Source organism: Ovis aries, chromosome 13 (genome assembly GCF_016772045.2).
Source record: "Ovis aries strain OAR_USU_Benz2616 breed Rambouillet chromosome 13, ARS-UI_Ramb_v3.0, whole genome shotgun sequence".
NCBI classification, from domain to species: domain Eukaryota; kingdom Metazoa; phylum Chordata; class Mammalia; order Artiodactyla; family Bovidae; genus Ovis; species Ovis aries.
In genome coordinates, this window is record NC_056066.1 from 11,784,929 (window position 1) to 11,810,588 (window position 25,660).

The 25,660-nt window shown below is 43.3% G+C and overlaps 1 protein-coding gene across 5 annotated transcripts in view; it reads right to left on the bottom strand.

The window, feature by feature from the left end:
• SFMBT2 (Scm like with four mbt domains 2) overlaps positions 1-25,660 on the bottom strand; it is a 182,173-nt gene that overhangs the window by 31,836 nt on the left and 124,677 nt on the right. For all 5 annotated transcript variants that reach the window (XM_027976510.2, XM_015099536.4, XM_027976509.2 and 2 more), the window contains 3 exons: positions 22,050-22,132; positions 17,073-17,199; positions 5,184-5,297 (listed from right to left, as the gene is read on the bottom strand). In XM_027976510.2, coding sequence (XP_027832311.1) covers positions 5,184-5,297; positions 17,073-17,199; positions 22,050-22,132 — 324 coding nt within the window. The remainder of the gene's footprint in view (positions 1-5,183; positions 5,298-17,072; positions 17,200-22,049; positions 22,133-25,660) is intronic.

The following is a 25,660-nucleotide window of genomic DNA, read 5'->3' on the forward strand; positions in this document are numbered from 1 at the left end:
AACTGGTTGGAATCACCTTCACAAAGACAGACCAGAGCTTTTGGCATCTGCTAACTCAGACATAGATACTCCTGCATCTTCCAACATTAGGAAAAATTAATGCTCACAGAATTTCTAAAGCTGTCGGAGTTTGGCAGGTTTAATTAGACTTTGCCTCTGCAAAGCAAAATGCGTGTATGAGAAACGCCACGAGAACACAAATAAACAAGAGAAATAGTGATTCAAAATTTCATCTATTCTTGATTTTATTTAGTATCCAATTCCAGGACAGGCAGACCTCAGAGATATTGTGGGTTTGGTTCCAGACCACCCAATAGAGTGACTATCACAATAAAGGAGTCACAGGAATTTTCTGGTTTCCCAGTGCGCATAAAAGTTATGTTTTATAAGTCTACTATAAATCTGTAGTCTATCAAGTGTGTATCATAATAATATTTTGTCTAAAGAACAGTGTATATACATTAATCAAAAATACTTGATTGTTAAATGCTATCATCTGAGCGTCACTGAGTTATAGTGGTGACATCCAAAGGTCACTGATCACAGATAATGACAACAAATACAATAATGATGAAAAAGTTAGAAATACGGCAAGAGTTACCAAAACGTGACACAGAGACACGAAGCGAAAAAGCATTGTCGGAAAAGTGGTATCACAGGCGTGCTTGAGGCAGGGATGCCTGAAACTTTCAATGTGTAAAAACGACCTGTGACAACAAAGTCTGCCTATAACTACTATGAGAAAGTACAAACTCTGTGACCTCTAAAGGGGAAGATGAGTGTGCAGACTACATTGCCTAAGTCGGTCTTTGTTAATTAGGGTGAGATGCCCAAATTGTGTGATGTCTTGATGAGAAGCCAAACCCAACAGGCTGGGGAACAGAGATGAAACGTCACTGCGTTCACCTTAACCTGCGTGGGCTTTCATCCAGAAAAACTGAAAATGCTCCTCCCCTCCCAAAGCCAGTGAAGGAGGAAGGGAGAGGGTCAGGACACGAATTTCTGTCTGAGGCACAAGCAGGCACGGAGGATTGGATCTAAACCTGTAGAGCCGGGGGAGGACCTGCCCAGGGCTGTGGGGGCTGACAGCCAAAGACCCAAGACATTTTAAGTGAGAATAAAAGGCAAAGAAGGCCCTCAACGCTGAAATCATTATTCTAAGCTCATAATTTTAGAAGTATTTTAAACTGACGGCAAGATGTTACTGTCATTGGCTGAGATTCAGTATGCAGTACTGGGTACAGGGCAAAAGAACCTCTTAGAATCCACCTCTCTCTATAGCTTGGGCCCCTACTTTATTCACATGAATAATCTCATCTGACGCTTGGTGAGAATTGTTAAGTTCCTTGTGTCCTTCAAAATTTCTCGACCTCAGGAAACAGGAGGCCGGCGATGGCAGGGAACTCTCTTTACAGCAATATTCTGAGCATCCATGTAAATGAACCTCACAGGAGGGTGCTAAAAAAAAGTTAGCCAGCATACAAATTAATAAAGAAAACATTAGAAATATCTAACCTATTTCACAAAAAATTAAAAGCCTTATATTTAAGGACAAACAATTTTAAATACTACTGTTGACACATTAGGGTAGAATTATAAATGCTAAGATTTATTATTGAATGAATTATCATATACTATAAATTAATATTTTTTAAAATGGTTACCATTTCAGGATAATGACCTACAACAATTTATATTAAAACACACACTTGTATATATTTAAGTGGTGTGTCTGTGAGTGTATGTGTGTGTGTATGGGATGCTGGGTTATTTTGACTACTAATATTGGTTTGATTTGGCACTTTTGTGATCAGAAGGATGTAATGTAATGCCCCCTTCAAAGTCCAATTGAAATCTCACTGGTAATTTAATGCCAAGAATCAGTTCAGGTCAGTCTCTCAGTCGTGTCTGATGCTTTGTGAGCCCATGGACTGCAGCACGCCAGGCTTCCCTATCCATCACCAGCTCCCGGAGCTTGCTAAAAATCATGTCCATCCAGTCAGTGATGCCATCCAACCACCTCAACTTCTGTTGTCCCCTTCTCCCTCCTTCAATCTTCCCCAGCATCACGGTCTTTTCTAGTAAGTCAGTTCTTCCCATCAGGTGTCTAAAATATTGGGGTTTCAACTTCAGCATCAGGCCCTCCAGTGAATATTCAGGATTGATTTTCTTTAGGACTAACTGGTTTGATCTCCTTACAGTCCAAGGGACTCTCAAGAGTCTTCTCCAACACTACAGTTCAAAAGCATCAATTCTTTGGCGCTCAGCTTTCTTGATAGTCCAACTCTCACATCCATACATGACCACTAGAAAAACCATAGCTTTGACTAGATGGATCTTTGTTGTCAAAGTAATGTCTCTGCTTTTTAATACGCTATCTAGGTTGGTCATAGCTTTTCTTCCAAGGAGCAAGCATCCTTTAATTTCATTGCTGCAGTCACCATCTGCAGTGATTCTGGAGCCCAAGAAAATAAAGTCTGACTGTTTCTACTGTTTCCCCATCTATTTGCCATGAAGTAATGGGACCAAATGCCATGATCTCAGTTTTCTAAATGTTGAGTTTTAAGCCAGCTTTTTTCACTCTCCTCTTTCACTTTCATCAAGAGGCTCTTCAGTTCTTCTTCGCCTTCTGCCATAAGGGTGGTGTCCTCTGCATATCTGAGGTTATGGATATTTCTCCCGGCTATCTTGATTCCAGCTTGTGCTTCATCCAGCCTGGCATTCTGCATGATATACTCTGCATATAAGTTAAATAAGCAGGGTGACAACCTACATACAGCCTTGACATACTCCCTTCCCAATTTGGAACCAGTCTTTTGTTCCATGTCCGGTTCTAACTATTGGTTCTTGACATTCATACAGATTTCTCAGGAGGCAGGTAAGGTGGCCTGGTATTCCCATCTCTTGAAGAATTTTCCATAGTTTGTTGTGATCCACACAGTCAATGGCTTTGGCATAGTCAATAAAGCAGAAGTAGATGTTTTTCTGGAACTCTCTTGCTTTTTCGATGATCCAACAGATGTTGGCAATTTGATCTCTGGTTCCTCAGCCTTTTCTAAAACCGGCTTAAACATCTGGAAGTTCACAGTTCATGTACTCTTGAAGCCTGGCTTGGAGAACAGTGAGTATTACTTCCCTAGCGTGTGAGATGAGTGCAATTGTGTGGTAGTTTGAACATTCTTTAGCATTGCCTTCCTTTGGGATTGGAATGAAAACTGACCTTTTCCAGTCCTGTGGCCACTGCTGAGTTTTCCAAATTTGCTGGCATATTGAGTGCAGCACTTCCACAGTATCATCCTTTAGGATTTGAAATTTCTCTACTGGAATTCCATCATCTCCTCTAGCTTTGTTCGCAGTGATGCTTCCTAAGGCCCACCTTGGCTTCTCATTCCAGGATGTCTGGCTCTAGGTGAGTGAGTACACCATCGTGGTTAAATGGGTCATGAAGATCTTTTCTGTACAGTTCTCCTGTGTATTCTTGCCCCATCTTCCTAGCATCTTCTGCTTCTGTTAGGTCCATACCATTTCTGTCCTTTATCGTGCACGTCTTTGCATGAAATGTTCCCTTGGTATCTCTAACTTTCTTGAAGAGATCTCTAGTCTTTCCCATTCTATTGTTTTCCTTATTTCTTTGCACTGATCACTGAGGAAGGCTTTCTTATCTTTCCTAGCTAGTCTTTGGAATTCTGCATTCAAATGGGAATATCTTTCCTTTTCTCCTTTACCTTTAGCTTCTCTTCTTTCCTCAGCTATTTGTAAGCCCTCCTCAGACAACCATTTTGCCTTTTTGCATTTCTTTCTCTTGGTGATGGTGTTGATCACTGCCTGAACAATGTCACAAAGGTCTGTCCATAGTTCTTCAGGCACTCTATCAGATCTAATCCCTTGAATCTATTTCTCACTTCCACTGTATAATCGTAAGGGGTTTAATTTAGGTCATACCTGAATGGTCTAGTGGTTTTCCCTACTTTCTTTAATGTAAGTCTGAATTTGGCAATGAGGAGTTCATGATCTGAGCCACAGTCAGCTCCCAATCTTGTTTTTGCTGACTGTATAGAGCTTCTCCATCTTTGGCTACAAAGAATATAAGTAATCTGATTTTGGTGTCGACCATCTGGTGATGCCCATGGGTAGGAGTCTTCTCTTGTGTTGCTGGAAGAAAGTGTTTGCTATGACCAGTGTGTTCTCTTGGCCAAACTCCGTTAGCCTTTGCCCTACTTCATTCTGTACTCCAAGGCCAAACTTGCCTGTTACTCCAGGTATCTCTTGACCTCCTACTTTTGCATTCCAGTCCCCTATGATGAAAAGGACATCTTTTTTGGGTGTCAGTTCCAGAAGGTCTTATAGATCTTCATATAACCGTTCACGTTCAGCTTCTTCATCATAACTGGTTGGGGTACAGACTTGGATTACTACGGTATTGAATGGTTTGCCTTGGAAATGAACAGAGATCATTCTGTCATTTTTCAGCTTGCATCCAAGCACTGCATATCAGACTCTTCTGTTGACTCTGAGGGCTACTCCATTTCTTCTAAGGGATTCTTGCCCACAGTAGTAGATATAATGCTCATCTGAGTTAAATTCACCCATTCCAGTCCATTTTAGTTCACTGATTCCTAAAATGGCGATGTTCACTCTTGCCATCTTCTGTTTGACCACTTCTAATTCATCGATTCATGGACCTAACATTCCAACAGTATCGGACTTTACTTCCATCACCAGTCACATCCACAACTGGGCACTGTTTTCACTTTGGCCTCATCTCTTCATTGCCAGGAATGGTTAAGTGTTTATGTCAGTAAATTATTGGAACCAATTACAACTGGTTTTGGGATAAACCTCTGGGGTAAACCTTAGGAGAATAAGTTCTTTCTCAGATATAATCATACAAATGTATAGTACTTAGCTTAAACTTTTTCATGAACACAAACAGGGAGTAAAGATCCCAGACGCTCATCTCCACCTTGTCGCTGGGACTTGGTTTCTCAAGCTGGGAAGTGCCTACAGACATTCATCTCACGCAGACACTTACAGGATGAATGAGACAGAAGTCCTGGTGTTCTGTGCAAAACTGAGAACACTTTGATTTTTACAGTTTGGCTCCACTCTCTTTACCAAATTGCCTATTTATTCACCTAAGTCCCAGAGATGCCCAGCAAGGCTCCGAGTGGGGCAATACTCACAGGCTGTCTTGTGCGGTGTAGTCAGAGGGTAGGAGTTGGCCTCACACCAACCCACAGGGAAGATGTCCATAGATTCAACGTCCACGATGAACTCTGGAGCTGGGCTCTGCAGGCCTGGGGGAGTCGAGACAACAGGTGCGAACAGGTGTTAACAACAAAGACACAGGAGGAGGGGGAATCAGAGCGGCTCTGAGCGGGGAGGGGGAGACATTGTTCTGAAAGCTGAACCCAAAGCCATCAGTATTTTACGACAGATACAAGCGCCAGAGAGGTCGGTAGCAGGAGTTCACAGGATTCACAAGAAGGGGGGCTTGGAAAAGACATACTTTCCCCTGAAAACAAGAGGAAGGGGAAGGATGATTGGGGACAACTGTAGCATCTTTCTTTCCTAAGAATGGCTCTGAAGCTAAAGAAGGTAGTCCAGCCTGTAGGGTGGGGGCACCAAGACATTCTTCACCCAACACCAAGCAGAGGTCAACCTTCAACCAACAGAAGTTAGATGTTCCGGTTAAAAGGAACTGGGAGGGTTCAGTGACGCTGGTTATAAGCAGTGAGCATCAAAGCACAGCTCCCTAGGGGACACGCTCCTTTATCCTTTGACCACGTCACTTCTTCTGAATTCAGACTCTTGCCGTGTGACACCGAAGTCACTTAGGCAGGAGAGTCTCTTTGGTGGGGATCTGCCTTCATATCATAATCAAAATGATGCCTTGTGTTAAGTCAGCAAAACAGCTGAGAGACTCTGAGCGAAAAGATCTGGATACAATATGAGCAGAGGTTCCAAGGAACTCTGGTTACTGAGAGAATAAATTTGGAACCCTGCAAACTGGTAAAGAGAAGGAAATTCTACACCAAATCAACAGTTCTTTAAAAACACCCTTTGAGGAAAGACACTCTTGAACCAAGAATCAAAAGATAAGAAAGAGCTCTATTAATGGAGTGACCCCTGGCCCTGACCACTTAATCTTGCTGTGCTTTTGGTTTCTTCACTGGGAATCAAAACAAAAGTTAACACTCTTAGAAACTCCATCACACACCAAGCGATCACACGTCACCTGGTGAATTCTGAATCGCACTCCAAAACTTAGCTTCTGGAAGCTCAATACCAGTAAACATAAAATCTCCTCACTATTTCAGCAACACTGGCTCCCAGAGTACAATATTTGACAAACCTAGGTACCAGATTTAGCGCTAAAACCTAACTTTGGTGTACACAAAGCGCCTGGAACACAGACAGCAGATGCTTATACACACGTTATCACCTCCAGTCATCACACTGAACTTCTGATGTGTTCTCAGAGAAAGTCATTACTATGGTTATCAATCCTGACTTCCTTTTCACTGAATTCTCCGATAATTTGAAAGATACATAACCTACAAGAATGCAAGCAGGTTTATAGGGCTTAGGTTCCAACACAGCTGAATGACTAGAAAGCATTTCCGCCCTGCATTAAATGACTCAACCAACATTTAACTAATCTGCTAAAGAAATCATCAAAACTGCCAAAACAGACAAAAGCTAAAGAAACTCCCCAACTAGCTTCAAATACAAAACTGATCTTTTCTTGTCGAGAAGGGCACTGGATTCGGCAGACGGGCCAATGAGAAGAGTCACCGAGCTGTTTCCCGTTACACAGGGCACTCCCTCATCTCCATGCTCACAAAAATACAAAGATACAGCCTATTTCTTAGCTACTCAGCAATTTTGCTAACAGGCTGAATTCATCCACTACATACAAATAGTAGATGTGTTTAGGTACGAATCAGATTTTCAAGGTCAAAGTCATACTTCAGGAGGGAGTAGAAAGTGACCTTTATAGATTACTTCTTCCCATCTGCTAGTGCTTTAACATACACACTTCTGCAGCAATATAAACATTCATATATTTCTTTTCCTAAGAATCCTTTTGCTTTTTATCTTATTTTTGGCTGTGCTAGGTCTTCACTGCTGCATATGGGCTTTCTCCAGGTGCAGCTAGGGGAGCCTCCTCTCTTCTTCTGGTGCCTGGGCTTCTGCAGTTGCAGGGCACAAACTTAACTGCCCAACAAAAGGCACGTGGTGTCTTCCCGGATCAGAGATCAACCCACATCACCTGAAATGGAGGGTGGATCCTTAACCACTGGGCCACCGCTCCTCTGTCCATGGGATTTCCCAGGCAAGAAACACCTGAGTGGATTGCCATGTCCTTCTGCAGGGGAAGGACCCCCTGCACACTGGCCGGGGGGATTCTTGACCACTGTGCCAGCTGGGAAGCCCCTAACCTCGTCTAGCGCTGACACTAATAGTCGGATGGGCTCAAGCGTGCAGTGAGAAGGATGAGCACTGAAAGACAGAAAGCAGGACCTGCGTCCTGGAAGCCCCGCCCAGCACCCACTCCGCACCGCCCATCTGCAGACGCTGCCCACAGAGCGGGATCTCAGAGAAGCCCTCGCTCGTCTCAGCCCTGGAGCTGAATTCCCAAGGAATCAACACACAGCAAAACTAGCTGACCAGAGCGACACAGGTTAGGAAACCATCAGAAAGAAAACGGCAGAAACGGGGTTAAACGTGTAAGTGCAGGGAGAGAGCCACGGATGGCGAACTCTTAGGACACTCACTCTCGCGCACGTGCTTTTCAAAGAGTTTCATCCTTACGACCCTAGGAGATCAGATGGTTTCACTCCCGTTTTACAGATGAGTAAACTAAGCTGAAGCTCCAATGCTCACACCTGATGCAAAGAGCCAGCTTATTGGAGAAGACCCTGACGCTGAGACAGACTGAGAGCGGGAGAGGAGGACAGCAGAGGGTGAGATGGCTGGATGGCATCACCGACTCAGTGAACGCGAACTCGGGCAAACTCGGACAGACAGCGAGGGACAGGGAGGCTGGCGAGCTGCAGTCACGGGGCCACAAAGAGCTGGACGAGGCTCAGTGACTGAACGACGACGACAAACTGAGGGTCAGGAAAACATCAGACGGCTGGTAAGAGGGGATCTAGGGCTCAAACCCAGGCGATCTCGCTCTGGAGCCTAGGAAGGCATTCAAGGCAGGTTCGTGCGGAGAACACGGTCAGTCAGAAGTCACACCAAGCACAAGAGCAGCTTGAAAACCCAAACTTGCCTTTGGTTCCTACTGCAAAGCCTTCTAGGGAGTAATCTCCCTCCTCAGCCTCCCATCAAATTCTTCCCCCAGTATCCCCGTTTCGCTTAAGAAAACCAGAGCCAGGGCTGTTGCTGCCCACCCGGAACCTCTGTAGCTGACTGGCGGTCTCCAAAGCCTGTTCACAGGCCCCCGCCTCCTTCCTCAGATGTGCAAGTCCCATATATACATATATATGTTGATATATACCCCATGTATACACATATATACACCCATACATATATCCATATATATACCCTCATGTATATACATATATATATACACACCCATATATACATACATACATAACCCATATATACATACATATATATACCCAAATATACATATATATACCCATATATATATACACACACCTATATATACATACATATACCCACCCATATATACACACCTATATATATACACACACATATATAAACACACCCATATATATATATGTACATATATACACACCCATCTACACATACATATATATACACACACCTATATATACACCCCATATATACATATACACACCTATATATATACACACACATACATATATAAACACACCCATATATATATGTACATATATACACACACCCATCTATACACATACATATATACACACGTATATGTATATACATATACACACACCCATCTATACACATACATATATACACACACCTATATATACACCCCATATATATACACCCCATATATATACATATACACACCTATATATACATACATGTATATATACACACCCATCTATACACATACATATATACACACACGTATATGTATATACATATACACACCCATCTATACACATACATATATACACACGTATATATATACATATATATCTACACATATATATACACACACCTATATATACATATATACATACATACACATACACCCATACACATATACACATATATACATACACACACACGCACACCATATACAAACGCATTATATAAATATACATACCCTATATAAACACACACACGCACACACATATATATTGTGTGGACCTGCATGTTCAGTCACATCCAACTTTCTGTAACCCGAGGGACTGTAGACTACCAGGCTCCTCCGTCCATAGGATTTCCCAGGCAAAAATACTGGAGTGGGTTGCCACTTCCTCCTCCAGGGGATCTTCCCGACCCAGGGATCGAAACTGTGACTCCTATGTCTCCTGCATTACAGGTGGATTCTTTACCACTGAGCCACTGGGGAAGTCTTATACATATAAATACCCATATATATACATACATATATATAAACACAGCCATATATACACACACATATATATATACAGACCCATATGTACACATACACATATATATACCAAGCCATAATATACATGCATATATATACACACTCATACATACACATACATATATTTACATACCATATATATATACACACACACACATATATATCTATATCTATATATATATAGATATGAAGACTACAAGATTTTCTGGAACTAACAACCAAAAAAGATGTCCTTTCCATCATAGGGGACTGGAATATAAAAGTAGGAGGTCAAGGGATACCTGGAGTAACAGGCAAGTTTGGCCTTGGAGTACAGAATGAAACAGGGCAAAGGCTAACAGAGTTTGGCCAAGAGAACACACTGGTCATATCAAACACTTTCTTCCAGCAACACAAGAGAAGACTCCTACCCATGGGCATCACCAGATGGTCAATAGTGAAATCAGATTGCTTATATTCTTTGCAGCCAAAGATGGAGAAGCTCTATGCAGTCAGCAAAAAGAAGACCAGGAGCTGCCTGGGGCTCAGATCATGAACTCCTTATTGCCAAATTCAGACTTAAATTGAAGAAAGTAGGGAAAACTGCTAGACCATTCAGGTATGGCCTATATCAAACCCCTCATGATTATACAGTGGAAGTGAGAAACAGATTCAAGGAATCAGATCTGATAGACACAGTGCCTGAAGAACTATGGATGAACGTTTGTGACACTGTACAGAATGCCGTGCTCAAGACCATTCCCAAGAAAAAGAAATGCAAACAAGCAAAACAGTTGTCTGCGGAGGCCTTGCAAATAGCTGAGGAAAGAGAAGCTAAAGGTAAAGGAGAAAAGGAAAGATATACCCATCCGAATGCAGAGTTCCAAAGAATAGCAAGGAGAGAAAGAAAGCCTTCCTCAGTGATCAGTGCAAAGAAATAGAGGAAAACAATAGAATGGGAAAGACTAGAGATCTCTTCAAGAAAATTAGAGATACCAAGGGATCATTTCATGCAAAGATGTGTACAATAAAGGACAGAAATGGTCCTAACAGAAGTAGAAGATATTGAGGTGGCAAGAATACACAGAAGAACTATACAAAAAAGATCTTCATGACCAAGATAACCACGATGGTGTACTCACTCACCTAGAGTCAGACATCCTGAAATGTGAAGTCACGTGGGCCTTAGGAAGCATTGCTACGAACAAAGCTAGTGGAGGTGAGGGAATTCCAGTTGAGAAATTTCAAATTCTGAAAGATGATGCTTTGAAAGTGTTGAACTCAATATGCCAGCAAATCTGGAAAACTCAGCAGTGGCCACAGGACTGGAAAAGGTCAGTTTTCATTCCAATCCCAAAGAAGGGCAATGCCAAAGAATATTCAAACTACCGCACACTTGCATTCATCTCACATGCTAGCAAAGTAATGCTCAAAATTCTCCAAGTCAGGCTTCAACAGTACATGAACCGTGAACTTCCAGATGTTCAAGCTGCATTTAGAAAATGCTAAGGAACCAGAGATCAAATTGCCAACATCCACTGGATCACAGAAAAAGCAAGGGAGTTCCAGAAAAACATCTACTTCTGCTTTATTGATTATGCTGAAGCGTTTGACCGTGTGGATCACAACAAACTGTGAAAAATTCCTCAAGAGATAGGAATACCACACCACCTGACAAATCTGTACGCAGGTCAAGAAGCAACAGTTAGAACTGGACATGGAACGACAGACTGGTTCCAAATCGGAAAAGGAGTTTGTCAAGGCTGTATACTGTCACTCTGCTTATTTAACTTATATGCAGAGTACATCAGGCAAAATCCTGAGCTCGATGAAGCACAAGCTGGAATCAAGTGTGTCAGGAGAAATATCAATAACCTCAGATATGCAGATGACACCACCCTTATGGCAGAAAGTGAAGAACTTAAGAGCCTCTTGATGAAAGTGAAAGTGGAGAGTGAAAAAGTTGGCTTAAAACTCAACATTCAAAATACAAAGTTCATGGCATCCGGTCCCATCACTTCATGGGAAACAGACGGGCAAACAATGGAAACAGTGACAGACTTTATTTTCCTGGGCTCCACAATCACTGCAGATGGTGACTGCAGCCATAAAATAAAAGGACGCTTGCTCCTTGGAAGAAAAGCTATGACCAACCTAGACAGCATATTAAAAAGCAGAGACATTATTTTGCCAACAAAGGTCCATCTAGTCAAAGCTATGATTTTTCCAGTGGTCATGTATGGATGTGAGAGTTGGACTATAAAGAAAGCTGAGCACCAGAGAATTGATGCTTTGAACTGTGGTGTTGGAGAAGACTTTTGAGAGTCCCTTGGACTGCAAAGAGATCTAACTAAAGGATTTTTAATTGATTTACAAAAGGCAATCAATCCTAAATATTCATTGGAAGGCCTGATGCTGAAATTGAAACACCAATACTTTGGCCACCTGATGTGAAGAAGTAACTCATTGGAAAAGACCCTGATGCTGGGAAGGTGAAGGCAGGATGAGAAGGGGATGACAGAGGATGAGGTGTTGGATGGCATCACTGACATGATGGTCTTGAGTCTGCGCAAGCTCCAGGAGTTGGTGATGGACAGGGAAGCTGGTGTGCTTTAGTCCATGGGGTCACAAAGAATCAGACATGACTGAAGGACTGAACTGAACTGATATATATACACACATACCTATACATACATACCCATATATATATATACACACATATATCTACACACACACACACACACACACACACATATACACACACCCAACCATCTGCTAAAGCAGCCTCTCCCCAAAATGGCTCCAGCAGCCCATAACCCTTTTCAGAGATTTAAAACCCACCCACACTGGTGGGAAACATAATCACTTTCACATTTGCACTTTCCCTTGTCTCATTTTTGCAAGTCTCTGCAAAACGCTTATCAACCACCTGACTTGATCATTATACAGAAAGGCTAAAAGGGCAGTTTTCTTCCACCTCTTCAGAGGTTAATCTTGCCTGAGTTTCTTGGCACATTTGAGGTCCGAGAGGCCCTGACAAACTCCCCATGCAGAGGAATCATCTGGGGAAGGTGATATGAAATGCAGATTCCCAGACCCTGCTCCCAGGGTCAGAAGGGGTGGGAGTGGGGCACCCCTGGGAACTGGTACTTGCCTAGGACTCCCACGGATTATGATGTGGAAGGAGGTTTACCAGAACTGAGCCAGGCACACAGCAAAAACCAACCAAGGAGATTTTGAATTTCAGCTGATGAGTAGAAAATATCTCACTATCTCAACATTCGATTAGCAAAAAGCAGTTCTTAAGGGGTTGCTCATATCTTAAATCGCTTTCTCGCTCAGGGACACAGCTTTTATTTATCCCTCGTATCCATTCGACAAGACTTTAGCAAGCAAAGTGCGCGTGAACTCTTATACAAGTATTGTGCTCTGTGACAATTGGCAAAGACAGGTTTTGCTTGCATTGGACGTCACCTGTGGAATCAGGGACCACGTCCGGGCCAGGCCCCGTGTGTTCAGCGCTGGTCAGTGAAAATGTGAGGTTCACGGTAAAGGATGTGGCTTTTCAAAAAGGTCCCATCCAAAGTGATACACAGAGCAGACTGGGGCTGAAATGTTTACAGTATGTTTTTCTAGCATCGACTGTGGAGAAGTTTCATTCTCTCCAGATTTTGTTTCAGAGGGCAGCAAAGAGAAAAGACTATGAGATACTACAAGTAACAACCTAAGTTGATGGTTCGAATTAAGCAGTCTGGTACTTCTCCACAGACCTGATGACTTCTGGGTCATCACTGTGTCTTTCTGTTCTCTGTATGCTTGTTTTTGACAAACCTGAAGGGAAACCCCCAGGTGACAAACACCGGGTGGGCCACCATTCCCTCCCCATGTTCAAGGTGCAAAAATGCTAACCCAGAACTTTCTTTCACTTCTAACAGGGCTCCCAATTTCAAAACCAGGTTTGGTTACTCATGTTCTAAAGCTCGCCACAAAAATTCCTATAGTGGCAACAATGAAAGAGCTAAATAAGCCAGTGGAAATAAGGCCTGCAGGTCATGGTACTTTTGTAACATAAAAGGTATTTTCTACCTACACTAAAAGGCAAGAAGTTGTCTAACTTCTTAAAAACAGGAGGAAAACAGTGTAATAATGGGAATAAGAAAGACCTAGAAAGGCAATCCAAAGGTGTCAACCTTCTTCGAGAAAATTAACAGACTCTGAGAACACCCACACCCGACATGTCCCATGAGAAAATGATGGCCAATAAATACAATGTGACTTGGACTGTGAGATGCGGGTGTAACCGCTTGTGAGCTAGTGTGTGGGGCTCTGACACAGAGACAGTATAACTGAATGTGAATGCATGGACCATGAATCGCTACTGTTTAGTTACTAAGTTGTTTCCCACTCTTTTGCGACCCCATGGACTGCAGCCCACCCGTGGAATTTTTCAGGCAAGAATACTGGAGTGGATTGCCACTTTCTCCTCCAGGGGACCTTCCCAACCCAGGGATGGAACCTGAGTCTTCTGCACTGGTAGGTGGATTCTTTACTACTGAGCCACCAGGGAAGCCCAGAACATGAATAAATGCTGCTAATCATAGAGACGCTAACTGACAGCAGATATTAACACAAGAGAAAGCGTCACATCCTCTCCCAAACTCAAAACCCCATCATCAGCAACTGCCCTGGTTCACTGTCAGCGGTTTTTGAAAACTTGACATTCTTCCCAAATATGAACCCCAAATAATATTAGACTCATCTCATGGGTTTGATTCTTCTTTTCCTCTCCAACATTAGCTCCTGTAGAGGCACTTAAGGAAGTACCTGACTTTAAGGGAAGTCAAACACTAAATTAAAATGATCATTTTAATTACCTAAACTTCGTGAATTAGCTATGTGTTGAAAATATTCCAAATCAATTTAATACATGAAAGTGATAAACTGGTATGAAGTACACAATAAACTGTCACATAAGCTGTCTATAATAAGAATCACCATGATCACAGCAATAATTTAACTGCACAAAAGTAAGAAGAGTGAATCTCTAATATCTTGTCTCCAGGACTGAGGAAAGAAAACAATATACACAGAAAAATCTGAGAGAATGAGAAATAAATGGCAACCCACTCCAGTGTTCTTGCCTGGAGAATCCCAGGGACAGGGGAGCCTGATGGGCTGCCGTCTATGGGGTCCCACAGAGTCGGACACGACTGAAGCGACTTAGCAGCAGCAGCAAAGTGCCATTAAGATTGTTGTCACTTTCAAAGGTCAATATCCAGAAAGGGATAAAAAATCAAAACAGAACCAAAAAATGAAAAAAACCCCAAAAGATCAAGAAACTGAATGAATTTGAAATTGACTTGATGAGGCAAAGGCATAATTCTGACCAATAACACCAAGTAAACAATACTCAACACCAGGGAAACAATACTCAACATCAGGTAAACAATATTCAACAGATTTTTTTTTTGTAATATGTAAGGTCTGGAAAAACGGACAATCAGTTTTCCGACCTGCTTTCTAAAGCTAACTAATTTTCATTAATCCCAATTAAAGCACTCAGGAGAGTAAGAACAAGAGCTGCCTTGAGCTGATTTACATTTCTTTGCTATAAAACCAGAAGTGGACACCCAAAGAAAAAGATCAATAATGAGGAAGGACTGTCAAAATGTTAAATGCACACTAGATGCTGCTCATCATTCTTTTTAAGAATTGGGAAGTTGTAGGGTCTGTTGAATTACGCAATAAAGATGTTAAGAGGGATGAAACCAAACCACAGGCACCTCTTAATGCCTCAGCTAGTTTCTCCATCTATAAAAATCAGGACACTCTTAACTGCTGTCTGTTAGCTGTAAAGCACTCTGGAAGCACAAGCTGCTAAATAAATTATTTAGCAGCCAAAGAATTCTAACCATGATGTGCTAACTAATGATGAGGGAACATGGACTTTGAACTTTACCACTTTTTTTTTTTTTTTGGTCAAATTTAACTGCGCAAACAAGACTCTAATCTCTCAACAGTATTAGGCTTAGTATGGTGTTAGGTAACAAGCTCTAGGGATTCAAAAATCACTGAAGGGATCTTGTTTTTCCAACAGTTGTTGATTCAACTTTACAGGCAGTAATGAAAATAAGTTTATATTCTACTTCAGTAACTGCTGAAATACCACCATGACACCTGCGTCCACATTTTGGCTAATTCCAACTAGAGGCCATTCTACTCAGAATTCTGGTAGCAGTGTAAATCTACTAAAAGCAACCACTTTTTTCAGAATTTCCTTTTAGATTGATTTTGAAATCCCAAACCATGGTTATGTTTTAAACTATTTTCTGGGAATTAGGATTTTCAGCTAGAATCACTGTTCTCTGCCCCTTCCAATCTCTTGGACTATAATATTTATTAGATAATAGGCCTATCAAAGAACACAGTGTTTTTTTTTAAGACTTGTTTAATAAGGAAGAGGATAAAGATACTGGCACCAATTCCATAACCTTCCAAACTTTCTAGGCCTATGGTGGTTGACCATGTCATAAAATTTAAAATCTAAGCTAGGAAAGCTAACATGATTGTATGACTCATCTCTAACACCTTATTCTTTTCCCATATACATCTGAAATGCTATGAAACTGACAAACAAACAGAAGACCCAAAGAATTTTAAGTCACAGGAAGATGGCAAAACCTTAACGATCAAATGCATTTTAGTTCTTCCTCACTGAAAATATAACATCTGAAAAATAAAGTCCACAAGCTCATCAGACTTCTGCTTAGGAAGTGTACTGTTCTGTGAATTATCTGGATGATTATAAACAAAATGAAGCTATGAAGAACAGTTTAAACCAGGGGCCCCCAACCTCTGGGCTGATATATGCAGTCAAGCCAATATAGTAACAAAAATAAAATGCACAGTAAATGTAATGCACTCAAATCATCCTGAAACCATCACACCCCCAGTCCATGCAAAAACTGTCTTCCACGAAACCAGTCCCTTGTGCCAAAAAGACTGGGGACTGCTGGTTTAAACATCACTGAACAAACAGGTCTACGTTCTGTTTATTATATATTTGGGGAAACAGTCATGTCCAGTTACTATTTTAAGGAAAAACTAAACATCTGTGAAAGCAACCACAGTAAAGGGTAGGATTCACATTAAAATGCAAATATATAATTCTGTCCTGCTAACAACCAAGACCTCAAATACCAGTTTTAGTGACTCATATTAATTTAATTGTGACATTAGCTTGTATAATCAGATGTAAAAAGACCACTGTGTTCCAAACATAATTTCGCACCAGCATCTCATTTCATGAAATCATTAGTCAAGACGAGAGCCTCTGAATGAATTTACATTTGATTCGTTTCACTTATTTAAGAATGCTGAATAATTTAAGACAGCTGAAACACGAGGAAAGCGAAGCGGGCGCACTGAGCAGTGCTGCGGCCGTCGGCCCCTGCCCCTTCCCGGGGGACCCCGAATTCAGATGATCAGGAACTGCGAGTACCTTCCAGGCGGAGCCACATCAGCCTCCCCTTCACAGCTATGACGGAGGCCACACAGAGCTCGCCCGGGTTCCTGGGGTTCACGGCTTCAAGCTTCATGTTCTTCGTGAACCCCCGACTGAACGATGTCTGGAAGAGAAAGAGAATGGACACTGAGCCAGCAGATGCCACAACGAGAAAACGCTCAGTAAGAGCGGAGCCAGCTGGCACAGCAGAAATAAACACACACGCACCCATGCACACGCAAACGTGCACACGCATGCAAGCGCACAGATCGTACTAAGGTAAGTGAGTTCACACGCTTATTTCCCCATCACCCATGAGGAAAGAACCACACATTCTTCACTTGGGTCCCAGAAAAGAGACGTCTGCTTGGCACACAGCAGGTGCCTAATAATACCCGAATGATCGAGAGGATGAGTCCACTCTCATTTCCCAGTTCTGTGTGCATCCTTCCGACCCCAGAATCACTGTGACGCCCATCACCTCTCTTCCCTGCGCTCCTCACTCATATCACACCGGGTACATTTCAGGGGGAAAGGACACTGCAGTCTCCACCTGCCATCACCTCCTTCAGCATGATGTCTGTCCTCCAGTTTGTTTTTTGTTGTTGTTGCTTTAATTTTTTTATTTATTAATTATTTTACTTTACAATATTGTATTGGTTTTGCCATACACTGACTTGAATCCTCCATGAGTGTACATGTGTTCCCCATCCTGAACCCCCCTCCCACCTCCCTCCCCATCCCATCCCTCTAACTGTAGGTCTGCAGGTGCTGACTTCCCAGTTTCCTTTTATCTGAAACGGTCCTTATTTTCCCTTTGATCCTTTTGTTTATTTTTATTTACTTTTGAAATTCACTTTTAAAAATACACGCAGAGGGAAATTCATTCTTTTCAGGGCGATGTTCTAGGAAGGCAGGACTGTCAGATGAATGCATGTAATCCTGCAACCATACTCACAGGCAAGACACAGAACAGGGCCGTCACCTGCAGAGGCCTGGCACTGGGACTCTGCTGATCAGTCCCTCCAGGACCCCCAGCTCCTGGACCACTGGATCTATTCTCTGTTACTGTAATTCCACTTTTCCTCTAACACCATCTAAGTAGACTACTGTGCTAGGGAGCCTTGCGAGTCTGGCCTTTTCCGCTAAGCAAAGTGTTATCTGAGAATCAGGCATGCTGCCACAGGACCGGCACCTCATTCTACTTCATGCTGACTGGTGTCTGCAGAAGAAGCACTGTGTGTCTATCCATCTACCAGCTGGAGGGCAGCTGAGCGGTTTCCAGGCCTTGGTAGCTGTGAACAAAGCCGCAATGAACATTCAAGGACAAGTTTTTGTGTGAATCTAAGTTCACTAATAAGCTCAGGCTGCTACAGCAAATACCACAGGCTGGGAAACTCACACAACAGAAATACTGACTCATGGCTCTAGAAGCCAGAAATCCGACTTTAAGTCATCAGCAAGGTGGATTTCTTCTGGGGCCTCTCCCTTGGCTTGAAGACGGCTATCTCCTCCATGTCTTCACAAGGTCTTCCTGCCATGGATGGGGTCTGTGTCCTTATCTCCTCTTCTTATAAGGACACACGTCATGGTGGATAAAGCCCCATCCACATGACCTCACTCTACTCTCCCTCCAAGTAGTCAACATTTCGAGGTGCTGAGAATCAGGACTGTAACACATGAATTCTGGGGGGACAAAATTCAGTCTCTAACACTAAGCTCTCATTTCTCTAGGGAAAGAAGGGTTGTGGGGCCATAAGATAAATGCAAAAGTCTGTTTAAAAAAAAACATGGGATGACCACTCCTGCACGCCTTTCTTCCAGGCACCTGCCTCCCCTCAGAATCTGCCTGCTTATGTTCATTCTCCATGTCTCTCGGGGGCCTGGTTTGGTATTCCATCCAGAATTTATAGTTGCTATCTGCAGGAGGATCAAGTACGAGCTTACTCAGCCAATACTAGAAGCAACACTCCCTCCTAATATTTCAAAATAAACATGAAATTTTCCCCAAATTACCCACTACTTACTGGTTTTTTATCTGGTCACAATATTATAAATATATCTAATTTGAAATACATAAACTGAGATAAACAGGTTCCTGTAAGTAAGAGCGATTACATCTTTACGTGACTTCTAGAAGGAAAACAAGGTAATTCATATTTCCATGTTTTTTTTTAAATGGAAGTTAAGTTGAAAATGCAATTAAATCTTTATGTTACCAGGACTAAATTATCCAATGTGTGTGTTAAGAAACCCATTTGCTCCTTTCCTTTATGTTTCTCTGGAAATAAAGAAATTCCAGGTTGGCTATTTTTCTGCAAGTCATCCTGCCAGGTTCATGACTATTAGGTATTGAGCTTCTTTCTGATGACACGACCTGATAGGCTGCCTGAAAAGTCTCTAAGTAAGTCAAAATGCATTTTATCCTACTTAATAAGGGAAAGCTAAAACCGTATAACCTCCTTTCATTTTAGCTCACTGCAGGAGGGTCATTTATAAAGGACCCATAGTAAAACTGTTACCTGTGAGTTTATTCTAGTAAGTATTTAGCTGTGTCGATCCATCTCAGAACCATCTCGGATTTTTAAACATCCCCAGGGCAATATCTTCCACGCACCCACTTCCTCATTACCCCTCCTCTAGTACACACAAGATGTGCGATTGAAAAATGAATTCACAATAAGCACGCCATTCAAGACCATGTGTAGCCTGCTAACATCATCCAGCAAGGTCCCAATAATGCAACGCACACGCCACCAGGCAGATACCCACGCGGTCGATTAAATAAACAGACAACCAGACACAAAGTTGGGGAGGGGGCACCTTGATAGCAAGTGCATTCCTAATTAAAACGCCAGTGTTTTCATTAATACAGATCTCATCTTGGTACGCTGAATCCTGAAAGCTCAGAGGCTGCCTGGGGACACGGCTCCTAACTCCCCATAAAGATCCATTTGAACAACGGCTGGCAGAGGGCAGATAAAAAGATGCCTTGGGGGAAGCACGTTGTCCTGGAAGAAATAACTTGCCGAATCCAGAATGAGACGGGGATGTGAAGGTTTTCTTTCCACGGCTAAAAAGTTGGGGAAGGATGATCTCCCGTCTGGAAGAAAGCACGGCCTCAGAGGGGTGGAAGGATGTGATGAAGAGTTTTCACAATTAAACGAAAGGCAGTGAGGCCAGTAGATTCCATGACTAGCGATATCAACACAGCACAGAGCCCAGTAAAACTCCAACGGACTTAACACACCTTCAGGGCTGACCAGCTGCTGTCCTCTGCTGGCTGGTCGCACAGCTGTCTCCATACTCCCCACCACACACACACCCACCCCACCCACCGTACAGCCCTGCCAATGCCGTGAAAGGCGACGTCACCCGGCAGGAGTTCACCGGATCACGTACAGAGCCCTGATTTCCAGCCCTGCCACAGATATGTTTCTGTATTTATGAACACAAGCTGACCTCATCATCAACCTACTTAATTTCCCCAAATCTGATTCTGATTTATGCTCAGCACTGAGCTTCTCTCTATTAAGCCAGCTCTTCCCAACAGAAAGGGCTGCCAACCGAGTCCCTGGAGGATGAATTATCCTGAGGCAGCAATGAATCAGCAGCTCTAGGAGCACGTGCTGGAAAACACGGCTTCAGCGTGGGAGCGTGACACTCTGCAGTAGGCACAGTCCCCAACGGGAGGGCCAAGTCTTTGCTCTTAGCATAAAAAATGAACTTTCCTAACTAAATGCATGTTCAACTTATGAGGCTATACCTTTGTGTCTCATTCTCAAGATGGAGATGATTCACATCCCTTTTCGGTTCCTATGTTTCAATGAATAGTTTATAAACTATTTTGTACAAGAAACTCCTATAACTAAGCAACTACACACGTTTGAACACACACACACAGTTATTTCATGTGTCACTGTGCCAAAAAGCTCTGTTTGAATAGGTAGCTTAAAGTAAGCACAGCAGAAGTGTGTTGGATTTAGCATCTTATTACTTTAATCCAATAATGAAATTTAGGAACATAATTTAACATTATTTCTCAGGAGCAGAGAATCTCCCACTCCATGAACTTATCAATATTACACTCCCTGGCAATCCAGTGGTTGAGATACCACACTCCCAATGCAGGGGGCACAGGTTCGATTCCTGGGCTGGGAACTACGATCCCACAGGTCACACTCTGCTGTTGCTGGTTAGGTGCTCAGTTGTGGCTGACTCCTTTGCAACCCCACGGACTGTAGTCAGCCAGGCTCCTGTCCATGGGGTTTCCCAGGCAGGAATACTAGAATGGGTTGCCAGTTTCTTCTCCAGGGGATCATCCCAACATAGGGACTGAACCCGCATCTCCTGCATTGGCAAGTAGACGCTTTACCACTGAGCCACCAGGGAAGCCCTACGTGGCCCTGGTGGCTGACTGTCCACCAAAATCTGTGCTTCTCCCGCCAGAATCCAGGCTCAAGGTGGGGGACCAGTCGCCCGACCAGAGCACACTTCCCACTTTTGCGACATCATGCCACGAGTGACTAGTTCTCCACAATGGAAGGTGACAGAGATAATATGTAACGTGCGTCAGTATCAAACTCGGCGTCTAGAACCAAGGTTCTCCTCTCCTGGCTCTCCCTCCCCTGTCTGCTCACTAGACTCAGATGGCCAGGCCAAGTACCAGCCAAGCCCAAGGCTCAGCACAAGGAGAAGAACCACCTGCTGATCGATAACAACCTGGACCATCCACCGGCGAGAGAGAAACTTACGACACGTTTCGTCTCCAGCCTGCTACGACAGCCCAGCATCACCCTAACCGATGCAAGAGTGGAAAGGACTTAAAACCAACACGAAGTTGAGGATGCTGCGGTGCAGGGTGGCACTCTAAGCCCACCACGGCCAATAAACAGGAAGTAACATACATAGCGTGTGCAGCTCACGGTGGGTAACATACATGAGAGGAGGAGGAGCACGCAGCAGGCGTCTTACGTTTCTGAAGCAGAAGGGAGGTGCCTCCTCGGTCCCGTGCTGTTTGTGATAGTCTGCCCAGTCGAAGTCCTGGCCGGCGTAACCTGTGTGACAAAACACAGATCCAACCTGTCAGCTGCGCCGCGTCTCAGACCAAAGAAGAGCGCTGCAGGGCGTTAGGGTTAAGGTACGAAGCGGGGCAACTTTAGCTCCACTCAAAAGGTGAGGCCCTTTCTCAAGTGTGACAACACATCGTATTTTATGATGAAACATGAAATGAATGAAACACTGTAGAAAGTGTGAAGTTCTAAATACAGGTAAGGTGCCCCCATCACCGTAATTCAGGGCCTGAAATCAGACGAAGGAGGGTATCTGCCCACATCATCACAGGCAGAGAGGGAGATTTGCTTTGGGGAGAACAGATCAGAGTGTCACACAAAACACACGCACGTGAGGCACTATGCAAGAATACAGGGACATGCCTTCACAGCAGCTCTGAGCTCCCATGAGCTCACATCTCGACGTCTTCATGGAAACCATGGGACTCTATCAGAAAACACCGCTAGAGAGGAAGAATCTTTAAGGAGCAGCAGAAGGTAAGACAAACAGCAAGAGTAAGTTGAGATTGTAGCAAGAAAGCCTCCACGGATATGGAAAGCAGGAGGAATAAACCTTCCCTTCGAACTGATGAAAAAGGAAGGAAAACGAGGACCTGAGAAGGTGGGCCTCTCTGGGGGAAGTTTTGCGGGCACATTTGAGATGCTGGGGAGTTTGAGAGCCAACTATTCATATGTACTAAATTTACTGTGTTTCTTTATTCATTTCATCTGCGGATGGGGAGAGCTACATAATTATACAATGTATATATAGATCCATCATGACCACCAGGACAAGACATGTGAGAAGTTTAAAACGTAAAACAAGAAATGTTAAGTGTATGACTGAACCTAGAGAGGAAAATATCTCTTAATGTGAGTGTCATCTGCATTTCCTATAAACACAGGAAGACAACTGGGAAAAAAAAAAAAAAAAAAAAACCAGCACCAATCAGGATTAACTGAAAGTGTACAAATGTCCCTATAACCATCATTTTCAATTCTCTCTTCACTGGTCCAAGTATATATAAAACAAATCTGTAAGGGATTTCTTAAGCATATTCTTAACCCAAGCCCCCCTGATTTCTTTGCCCCATATCATCATAAATTCTGCACCTGCAAATTCACTTAACGTGGGGAATTCTGTTACTAAATCCCACAGCTGCAGAGACTACAGAAATTCCTACATTGAAGAAACTCAAGATACTGTTTGCTTCCAATTTACATGTGTACAAAACAGTATACTTTTCATTAAGTAAGCTCCAGTTACTCAATTGTTTTAAAGATGAGGGTGAGGGTTAACCAAGAAGGCAGCCATCTTCCTGGTCTGGGGACTGACCCTTGACCCTCCCCACCCCACCATCAGTGGCAGAGCCTCCCCCCGCCCACCTTGTTCCTGAGACATCCTTACAATAAGTGACAGTTCCTCAAGCAAGAAGATGAGACGTCTCAGAGTCCTAACATGCTGGTACTCTGCAGCTAGTTATGAAGATGCTCGGCACATCCTTCCACATGCCCTCCCCCCGAGAGCTGCCCCTCCAGCCAGAGGGCTCTGGCAGTAGAGGTTTCTGGAAGCAACCAAATCAACTTTCTTCTGACTATTCATAAATGAAACAAAATGTGTCTTAAGTAAGGCACTGCCAGTTTCTTTACCATCAAGGTAATCTTCCACTTCGAGTACTTTCTCTGGGACTGTTCTGGATCAAATCCTTGCATGAATACATAAGAATGGAAGAATTTACCAAAAGATGCCTAAAAGCTGGTGAGAAGTCACTAAAAGCTGGTGAGACATCCCCTCGCTGAACAAAAAGTACTGAACCAGAAAGGAGAACTAGATTAAGACCCAGTTCTAACAGGACTGGAATGAACCAAGGTCAGAGTAAATTAAGTCTTCCGTACCTGACTTTCCCTACCTGCTAATCCACAAAAGGAAGAAATGATCGTCAAAGTCTCCTCGGGTGGGGGTTTAGTCGTCAGGTCGAGTCCAACTCTTGCGACCCCATGACTGCAGCCCGCCAGTCACCCTCACCCACTGGATTTTCCCAAGAATGCTGGAGTGGGTTGCCATTTCTTTCTCCAGGGGATCTTCTGAACCCAGGGCCTGAACCTGCACCTTCTGCACTACAGGTGGCTTCTTCAGTGACTGAGCCACCAGAGAAGCCCCACATCTCCTCTAGCTGCAGCATTCCCTGGCTCAGAGCCACTAGCACTACTTATTACTGCCACTCAGGACACTCTCCCTTCCCTCTGTGGTGAATTTCCATCTCTTCTCCTAGAGAAAAGTGCAACGGGTTGAAGAGAGGTTCCATAGCAAGACATTCCCCAGAAGAGCTCGCACCCGAACAGCTGGAGACAAGCTGAGCCCCGCAACAGCAGGGCCCTGCTTGCTCAGGGCCAGGGCGGACTGGCTGTGTTAAAGCCAAGATCTCCTTTCATTCTGTTTCTCTTCCCTGGATCTCTGCTGCACTCTGGGTCAGTTTGTGAGCAAAGGAAAATCTCATCAAGATCGTGGGGTAAAGGGAGAAGGGAGAAATGGGGGGGGAGGGAAACTTATAAATGAATAGCAAACCATTTTCTGAAAGAACATTAAATTTAGGTATTCTGTTTGGTTAGCATCTTGCTCAGATAAAACTTTCCAACTTAACAGATCTCCTCTACTCCTCGTACAGACAGACTTTTACCTGGGTGTTCTATCACATTCATAACCACCAACTTCTAATGGACTTCGATCCTCTCCATAAACGCTGGACTCAAGGTTTCTTGGACCTGCGATCAGTCCTTCTCTGCCCAGGTGCCAAGGCTCTACAGGGAGCGATTTTTACTCTACTAATTTCAGGATATATCCAAGTTTTGCTGGGTACCCGAGCAATAAGTCGTTGTCGTTACCCTGCCCCCAGAACTCTCTCCTTTTCTTGAACATTTGAACAGCTTCAACTTCTCCTCCTCCTCCTTCTCTTAAGAGACCTTCATTCACTGTCTCACTTGAAATTCTTCTCCTTGGAACTGATAATGAGCTCGCTTTGTAAGGCATTTTTGTGACAGCTCAGAAAATAACTGCTACATTAAAAAACAAACTGCTGTGGCTCATATAATAGAGACAACAGGGGTCAATTATACTCATTAATCAACAAAGACAGAACAAGAAGTACTAAGGCTTAACCGCAGCCAGCCAGGAAAGCGTGTTTTAAGCCCAGGAGGGAGGAAAACAGCAGAGAGGAAAAGAAAATAAAAGGAAATCAAAACCCCCTGGGCTATTAAATTCTGCAATGAGCTGCCATCAGAGACTGTTGAACCTCCACCACTAGGGTTATTTAAGCTTTAATTAGTGTTTATTCTGTATGAAGTTCCAACTGTTACAGGTCCAGAAGGAAACGGGTCGATGACCCATTTCCTTATGATACAAATTAATTGACACAGAACAGCTCCGCTTGCAAACATTGACTACTGGCTGTGCAAGTGGACAATTCTTCTCAAACAGAACTCAGCAGTAAAAACGTCCAGGAACGTTGACACCACGATTTCATTTCTGGGAATGTA